The 9,185-nt window shown below is 45.2% G+C and overlaps 1 protein-coding gene across 8 annotated transcripts in view; it reads right to left on the reverse strand.

Moving 5' to 3' along the window:
- Nucleotides 1-5,469, reverse strand: part of TCP11L2 (t-complex 11 like 2) — a 15,517-nt gene extending 10,048 nt beyond the window's left edge. For 2 of the 8 annotated variants that reach the window (XM_027680417.1, XM_027680416.1), the window contains exons 1-2: nucleotides 5,295-5,469; nucleotides 369-538 (exon numbers count right to left, since the gene is read on the reverse strand). In XM_027680417.1, coding sequence (XP_027536218.1) covers nucleotides 369-538; nucleotides 5,295-5,419 — 295 coding nt within the window. In that variant the 5' untranslated portion in view covers nucleotides 5,420-5,469. Of the gene's footprint in view, nucleotides 1-138; nucleotides 287-368; nucleotides 539-2,504; nucleotides 2,629-4,138; nucleotides 4,186-4,371; nucleotides 4,601-5,294 lie in introns of those variants that run through there. The other 6 variants (XM_027680423.1, XM_027680422.1, XM_027680420.1 and 3 more) reach the window with 5 other exon arrangements.
- Between the last annotated feature and the right edge of the window lie 3,716 nt (nucleotides 5,470-9,185).

The raw sequence follows: 9,185 nt of genomic DNA on the forward strand, positions 1-9,185 counted from the left end.
GAATTAATTTTTAAGCATAGGTATCAAACAGAGGAAACCCACCCTTTGCACAAAGCAGTATCTGTTTGAGTGGGAGACTACTATCAAAGTCAAGGTTAGCTCAAGAATAGGATGTTCATGGTGGCACACTTTTCTTACACTTTCTGAAGGGTAGGAGTGCCCAGGGAGACCCCCATGGATACTGCTGCTGCTGGTGTTCCACACACAAGGAGATGCACTGCTTCACAGCAGAGAGAAAGCCGTGCCTTTCTCTTAATACTCTTAAACAGATTCAGAATCCCAGGTTCTACCCATGACAGCAAAGAGAAACAAGATAAGTTAGCCTTATTGGTCTAGGCACACTGCAGCTAAGGTTGAAATAGGCTTACACGCTGGGGAACTGGGTTTGCTGGAAGAATCACTGTTAAAGCTCTGCCTTGAATATTCAGAGTCGCTAGAAGCTGCTGTGCTTTCTGAGAGGCGTGAAGAGTCTGAATCACTGTTCTGGTCATCATTGAGAGGCATTCTGATTCCCTTTAGCTGCAACAGTAAACGAGACCTGGAAAGACAAATACCATTCCCATAAAACCAGCACTTAATTTTTTGTTTGTTTTTCAAAAGTCAGATACTCATCACTATATTTTGAATGTGTTACAGCTGTTACAGAAAGGATCTGGCTTGACATGCATAGTCATACAGCTATCAGCAAACTGTACCTGTTCTGTAAGAAAGTTTTGTACCTTCAGCTGTTTCACACCTTAATGATTACGTTAGAGATAGTCTGTAAATTGGTTATATTTAAAAAAATTAAAGACTACCAACAGTAATCCCTGAAGCTGCTTGTTGCAAGAATTTTCTAAGTTTTCAATGTCCATAAAGGCAACTCTTGATGTTACCATCCCCCATCTGACTTCACCAAGTGATGTTTAGCAATGAGCTTCCTTCCACAAACAGACAGCACCGAGTGTAACATTTGTGAAGCAAACACAGAAGTTGCAGGGGGAGAATTTGCAAGTAATTTAGAATACTACATTTCTGACAGGGTGTAGCTGAAGGTCTGGCCTGCTGCTTTAGGTGGGTCTGTGCTCAGAATCAGATCAACAATGGCATAGACCCAAAAAGCAATTCTCCTAGGGGTGAGGGTGGATAAGTTTTCTGTTTTCAGTCAAATGGCAACTCTGAGCCTCTAACATTATATTTAGCATAGACAACCACTGGTGAAGTGTAGCACTTCATAGTGCTTCTGTCTATGTAAAGAAACTGCCTTCCAGGCATATAATCTGCAATTGCAGAAAATCTGGACAGCTGCACAGTGCCGTACAGATGATTAACAGCTGTATGACAGGAAGTGAAAAATACATTCCTTATATTATTAAAATGAGAAGCTGGAAGTCAGATGTAATTACTACCGAAGGAATTTGGCCCAGATACCAAAAGTAGCTGTCCATCTCTAATTATGGCCAGGAAGCATTCTGTAGTAAACTTTATGAAGAGACACAGCCAACAATGGGTTCCACCAGCAAATTTAACTAATATAATTTCATTTATTTTTAAACTGCATCAACTCCAGTAGCAGAGAATGCTACTCTGCATCCTCTGATCTCGAAAAAAGCCGCTTTTGGCAATAAAAGGATGATCTTTGTGTGTACTTATGTGAGTCAACATATTGTGGGGTCCTGGGACAGAAAAAAGGTAGTAAGAATGAAGATCTTTTTATGCTGGCACCTAGTTACAGCTTAGAGCATTTGACTTTTTGGGTACCAGCTCATCCTGAACAGGCCTTTTTACCTTGACAAGCTATTACACTGATGAGCACTCCCCTGTTAATTGAGATGATTAACAATTCTTAAGTGCATGTTTACTCTTCCTCCTCTCCCAAGAGGAAAGAGGAGGCACTTGAGCCCCTTATTTATGTCATACTTCTTGCTGTTTCTTTGTGAAAAGAATTGATCCTGTTAGCAAGAATACAGCTAATAGTTTATTACCCTGCTGGAGAAGCCAGTAGGATACAGAGGACAGACTAGGACACAGAGGTCATGCATTCAAGACTTGCAGCATTACCTGTGATCCTTAACATCATAACTCTTATTAGAACAGCAATTCTGTAATTTCTATCAAGCAACTGAAAACAATCAGATATTTAAAACAGGACTGACCAAACAAGACAGAGTTGCGAGGGAACCTAAAAAAAACCAGGAGGCTGAGATATTTTGGCTTGTGAATTGTATTATGGTACAATTAGAAATGAGTCATCACTAGTTAATGCTACAGAAGAGAGACTATTTCTTCAATTAAAATGTGTGTTACAGATCTCAAAGTCAGTGCTGACCAGAGACTAGTTGTGACAAGTAACCCATCTGTCGAACACACTCCAAGTTCTTGATGTGGAATCACTCAGTAAGCCTACAGAGCCTGCAAAGTTCACTCTACCCTCCCACTATTTTATTTTGGATCAGTATAAGAACACAATATTTCCAGGCTTCAATCATGTATAACACCCCTTTATTTACACATAAATAACTAACCTCCAAAAGGTTAATGTTGCATGTGGTCCATCGAAAGATTTGATTAACGTTGGTAGCAGTGAACTGGCACAAAGAGTCTTCTAAATCACTCGCCCGGTATGAGCACTTCAAGATGAGTCTACTGCTTCAGTCCCGGTGTTAAGTACATGGAAGAAGTTAAATGACCATTAAACCCCCCGAATTCTCACACAATTTATACATCATCATTCCAAGAACTTCCTAAAAACTGGAATAATGCTAACAAATATTCAGATTTGCAAGGTGCTCCTAAGAGAAGTACTAAAGCAGCCGTGAAGGCAAGTCAGCATTGCCATCTTCCACTCAAATCTTGATTCCCAAGAAGGGCAAATGGTTAAGGTAGAAATTAGAAGTCTACATACATTAAGCCCTTACACACTAGTCCCAGCAAAGGACAGGTTTTTGGCAATAAATACTTGCATTTCAAAGAGGCCCAAGACATATCTTGATGTACAGGACCATATCTGCATATACAATATATGCATATGTATATGTATATATGTGTATATATATGTGTATATATAAACACATATACAATACACACACACATGCAGACAGCAGAGCTGTCAGCAGAGTGCTTGAGAAGGATTAACTTAAATAAGAAGTTTCAACACTGCAATAGGGGATGACACACAAAAATTATTGCAATCTTTTGCCACAGTAAATACATTTCCTAGGAGGATGCCTCAAACACAATGGGAAGGAAAAATGGGTGTATGCTGCAAATTCAGAACATTATTGCTAAATTCTAAGCTTAAAAGATAAACACACCAAACTAAACATACATGAATATACAAGCAGAATCTGGATGTGCCAACTGTAGTTTTTCTATATGCTGCCTAACAGCTAAAGCACTTAGGCAAAAGTAGAGCCGTTGAGCATATCAAAGGCAAGTACAAACCAAAAAAGGCATTTCTAATTAGTTACAACAACAGACAACTGAGTCAGTCCTTTCTTTATAGCATACACTGGAAGAATTGATTTTCCTTATACTTTTGTAGACAGCATAGAGCTTCTCATTAATTAGTAATGGCCAACTTCATAAGTAATTTTAAGTTTAAAATAGTATAATGGCCATGTAAAATACTTCAGAAAGCTCTTTAGCCTTTTAATATCTCTTTGTAACTCACCATCTTGAATAGACAATACTTTTTTTTTTGAGTTGTTCATTAGGTATTACATATTAGGCTGTTGTTTTAATGCAAAGCTTAATATCCTACCTATTCTATTAAAAGGGTCAGCCTGTATTTTCAACCTGCTTTACTCTTCTGCATTAAAAGCTACTGATGTTTACATTCTTATTAAGTTGAGTATCTTCATAGAGGGCTTCATTACTATATTGCAGGTATTTTAATGATAAACTCTAAATGGGAGACCAAGCTAAAAGCACCTTCTAAATTTACCAACACCAAGATTCTAGTTAACAATGAAGAACTAAATTCTCATGTTTCTGCTGCTGTTTATGCAGTTGTGAGTTGTTCTTTTACTAAAAATACAGTGAATACAAAATTGTAGATGCTTGAAGGCGTCCTGCTCTCATATGGTCACCACTTCACCCAACTGATCACTTAGAACCAATCAAGACTGCAAAATCAGATTAGTTTTAGAGGATACACACTTTTTATTCCTGAAGGATTGCATTAGAAGTTACTTTACGAAGCACCTAGGTGAAAAAAAACGCTTGTTTGGAACAGTTTGGGTTTTTTCCTTCAGATGCCATCTTCAAGAAAAGGTTTTCCACAGCCCTGCTTTGTTCAAATAAAGTGTGAATGGACGCAGGGACTTACGAGTGCACAGTCTAGTTTTACCACTATAAAGGTCTTGACTTTGTTTATCCTATTGGGCTCACATTCTTACTGTCTTCTAGCTGGCACCGACTGAATCTCATCTGGGCTCGAGTTTCCCTTTCACTGACTCCACCTTTGCCAGCACTCGCGGCACAGGAGCAGAAAAGAGCTTTTGTTAAGAGTTACTTGCTTGTTTTTCCACAGCTTACAGCCGGTATTTCTCCCCTCTAGCTTTTCAGTTCCGCAGCTCTTCCCTTTGAACAGAGACTTCTCTTCAGGAAGGCTTAAAAACTGTCGGTAAGAGTGGGATGAGTTCGTGTCCCGGAGAGGAGCCCGTGGCTGCCCTGCCCGCTCCGCTACCTGCTCGGGACGGGGGGAGCGGCACTGAGGGGAGCCGGCGGCTCCTCCTCTTCCTCCATCTGTTTCACTGCCTGTCTCCTCCCCCGGCCCCATGTTTTTAATAGTTACCAGAGGCAAGAGTTTGGCACTCGCAGACCAAAACAAACAACGTTTCCAAGGGCAGGCCCGGGGTGGGGGGGGGAGGGCAGAAGCGGAGAGCGAGAACTCTCTGTCAGCCCCAGCGAAGGCGAGCCCGGCCGCTCGCCCCTCAATGTCCCGTGTCCCGGGGAGATGCTGGGGGCCTCTGCCCTTTGGACCGGGGCTGCACGGGGGGAACCCCGCGGATGCGCCCTGTGCCGGCTGGCACCAGCGGACGGCGAAAGCCCATGAGACACGGGACAAAAGGAGCACTACCCACCCAGGACAGGAACTGCGGGACCCACTTGCTGCAGCGGGTGCCCTACAGGAGCAGCAGAGCAAGTGGCCAGCCCGCCGCCCCCCAGTCACCCGCACCGCACAGGTGGGCGGCGGCCCCCGGGCCAGTCCTGACCCGGGCTCACCCCGCGGCTCAGCGCCCATGCGTGCCCGGACACCCCACCGCGTGGCACGGCCGCCGGCCGGCGCAGCCCTGCCCTGCCCTGCTCACCCCGGTCGGTCACTCCCCGCCGTCCCTCCTTGCCGTCCTGCGCGGCGCTCACCGGAGCCCCGAACAGCCCCCCCGAGTTTAAAGACCCAGCCCGGACTATTAGTGTCTTCCTCGGGCACACCCATCGCTGCCAGCGGCCGGGGGGGAGGCGCGCTACCTCTTCCTGCCTGCCAGCGGCGAGCTAGCCCAAGGGACGTAGGTCAACCTCTGCCCATCCCGGCTGAAACTGCCCACGTCTCTTCGTTCTACCCAGGCCCGGGCACTAAGCATAGAGAAACATGAGGCGACACGAGAAGACGCTCCCGGGGACTCCCCCGCGCTGGCAATGGGCCGTGCCGGCGCACGGGGGAAGGCAGGGGAAGAGCTGGGTGGTGTTTACGGAAGGGCCTCGTCGGCCCGGCAGGGCCCCGCCCCTTCCCCGCGCCAGCCCCGCCCCCCGCGCCGCCTCAGGGACGGGGACAGCCGCAAAGTCGGGGGGTGCGGGGCAAGGCGCCTGTGCTCGGCGGGTAACGGGGCAGCCTCAGGGCGAGTGTGCCCATCTCTGTTCACTGCACTGCTGAGGAAGCGTTAAGTATGCTTCCTGCCCTGGTTTCCGTAGTCTCTCGATGGGGGAGTCGTGAGGTGCCCCCCCCCCCCCATCTTGGCCCCCACTGCCACCCCCGCCCCCTCAGTTTCAGAGGAGCCACTCGGGACGAGTTTACTCACCCGCCTGGCTCATGGCTGCGATGTTGGAGGCCTGCTGAGCGCCCGCTGAGGAACGCAGCATGGGGCAGTACAGCACTGTCATTATAAATGCTTTGGTCACTGCTGCACTGACCTCATGCACTGGGCAGCTTCCGTACCCACCGGGCCAGCAGTACCTGTCAGGGTCATCATCTCTTCCTGTCACAGGAGCTACGTGCTACCACTGCCTCACCCACCAGGAAGCACGGAGGGCAAAACTCTGGAAGTCATCTCTGAGGCAAGAGCTCACTAACTCGAGCCTCGCTCATCCTGAAGACAGAGCTCCCCTTCCTGCAAATAACCTTTACCATACGTAGTGGCCTATATGGAATAGGTGTTGTATTCACCCGCTGTAGACCAAAGCCCCCTGTAGATCCCATTAACCTCGGGTATAAAAGCAAGGGCTGAAAGCAGGGAATGGAGTTTGGCTATGCAAGTGCCAAGTGCCCTGCTGGAGTGGGAGCACTTGCTCCCAGCGATGCAGAGCACCTGTCAGCCCTGCCGCTCTGAGCCGGGCCTCCAGAGACATTAAATGGGATTAACTCGAACAGCCTAATCCGATAGCTTCTGTAAAGAAGACGATGTTTTAAATAACTGTGTTTGCCCCACTTTGCCCCACTTTGTGGATGTCACATGGCAACGACAGTCTGAAAGAAGATCAAAAGGGCTTTGGAGAAGACTGTGATGAAGCCTTCCTTGTACAAGACTGTTATCATTTCCAAGGATGATATTATTACTTTTTACATCCCTTTTTGCTTAAATGCAATCTGAAAGATGGGGAAAACTCAAGTCCTTGCTGTGATGGCAGCTGAAACAGCTTTATTAATTAACTTAATTTATAAATTAATTAATTTATAAATTAAAACGTCACAAAGAGTACTTGAGGAAACACCAGGGCCAGTAACTCAGGATCCATTTCGTGTGCTGTCTGTGTGGACTGGCAGTTGTGGAAACCTTTGCTGCTCAGTGGCCTAGCTTGCACAGAAACAAAAGGGGTGCCTCAGCCTCACAAAGTAAACTAGCTTCTTATATGAAAGATTAACTTTAAAGAAAAAGTATATCAGGGATATCACCTAAATCATGGAATAAGAGATGGGATTACAGAAAGAGATGGCTTTAAAACAACTTTTTTTTTTTTCAAACTGTAGCAGTGTCCTTCTCCCTCAGCACATCAGCTATTTTGGAGCCCACTCTTAAGTGCATAGCTTGCTCTGTCTATCTCTCTGTCTCTCTATCTCTCTATTCCTCTATCCATCTAGCTATCAGAGAGGTACATCTGCATGCATAGCAGAGGCACCAAGAACATGCTTTGAGATTACAGTCCAAAGGCCAAGAATAAGTTAGACACTGCAGTACTCAGCACTTAACCTCCTTTTTGGTTTCAATTCTTTCTTGATCCAGAGGCACTGAAGCTATAGGCCAGTATATGGATCTTGAAGTAGATTATCTACTGTAGAGATTTTCTCCACAGGGAAATGACACTCATTTCTTGTTGTCTGAGTGTCCACAATGTCAGGCAGGAAAATAATTGTACAGCCTTTAAATTTGTTCTGCTCAATTAAGAAGATTAATGCCCTTGTGTCTTATATAGCACATGCATGTATGTGCTGGATTTGGCTGGGGTAGTTTATTTTCTCCACAGTAGCTGGTATGGAGCTGTGTTTTGGATTTGTGCTGAAAACAGTATTGATAACACAGGTATGTTTTAGTTACTGCTGAGCGGTGCTTCCAGAGTGTCAAGGCCTTTTCTGCCTCTCACCACACCCCACCAGCGCGGAGGCTGGGGGTGCACAAGAAGTTGGGAGGGGACAAAGCCAGGACAGCTGACCCCAAATGACTCAAGGGATATTCCATACCATATGGCATCATGGTCAGCAATAAAATCAGGGGGAAGGTTGGCAGAGGGGCACAGCTTGGGGACTGGCTGGCCACTCATCAGTTGGTGGTGAGAAACTGTTTTCATTTGCATCAATTGCCTTTCTTGGGTTTTATTTCTCTCTTTGTTGTTTTCCTTTTTATTACAATTTATTATTAATTTATTATTATTTTAATTTATTTCCATTATTAAACTGCTTTTATCTCAACCCACAAGCTTTCTCACTTTCTGATTCTTTCCCTTATCCCACTGGGCGGGGACTGGGGGGTGAGAGTGAGCACCTGTGTGGTGCTTTGTTGCTGGATGGAATTAAACCACAACAAAGGTACAAATTTGGAATTTTGACTAGTGTCTCAAGTTGACTTTAATTCTTGGCCTTTCACTACAGAAGCACTGTTAATTGAAATGAAGGACTAGTTTGTGCTCAGCCTTTGCAGCAGGTTGGTTCATAACCTTTCCTTATTGTTACCAGTAAAAGACAGTAAAGCCTATAATTAATGCACCACTTTGTCCAGCAAACACCAACGCAGCTACTGAGTGGGTAAGACGTGCAGCTGCATTTGGCCCTGCAGGTCAGAAATGTCCCAGTATTTGGCTAACTGGTGGTTAGAGTGGGAGGAAAGGGCAAGGGCAAGGTATGTTATTGTTTATGCCAGGTCCCATGACAACTAAGTTGAGAACATAACTTGAAGTCACAAGATATTTTGCCCTAATCCTAATAACTGAGCCAGGCAGACTGGCTTTAGCGCTAACAGATGGATGTTAAGACTCTGGGTTGGCTGAGATCATCAGGCCCAGATTTGATAATAGGCTCAAGGACAAGACAAAAAGACTACAAGGCAGGTGTAAGGATGCTTTATCGGCTTGTTCTTCTGTGGAGTTTCCTGTATTCCAAGGAGAAATAACTGTTGTGAGAGGCAAACAGGATTGCTGCTTCTCCCCACTGAAGTATTTAGCTTTAAATTCACACAGAGGCAAAACAGAATATTGGCACTTTTGAGAGAAAAAGTTACATCAGTAAATTCCCCAACCGCACCAATCTGCAGAGTCTAGCAACTTTACCACCTCAGCAAATTCCTACTGCACACTCCCCTCAGCGCTAGTCGTTGGTCTTTCTGTACATAGGAAATAAAGAGTTTTACCCACTGTGTCAAATACAATGAGAAGCTATTTGTAGAATGGTATTCTTAGTCAGAAATAGTTTGTATTGATTCCATGTTGAGAAAAAGCCTTGGGTAGTACATCATTAACATCCTCCTTGTCACTGCCAAGTGGGAGGAGAAATGGTATGA

This window comes from Neopelma chrysocephalum, unplaced genomic scaffold, assembly GCF_003984885.1.
Source record: "Neopelma chrysocephalum unplaced genomic scaffold, ASM398488v2 Primary Assembly neopelma1_59, whole genome shotgun sequence".
Taxonomy (NCBI): Eukaryota; Metazoa; Chordata; class Aves; order Passeriformes; family Pipridae; genus Neopelma; species Neopelma chrysocephalum.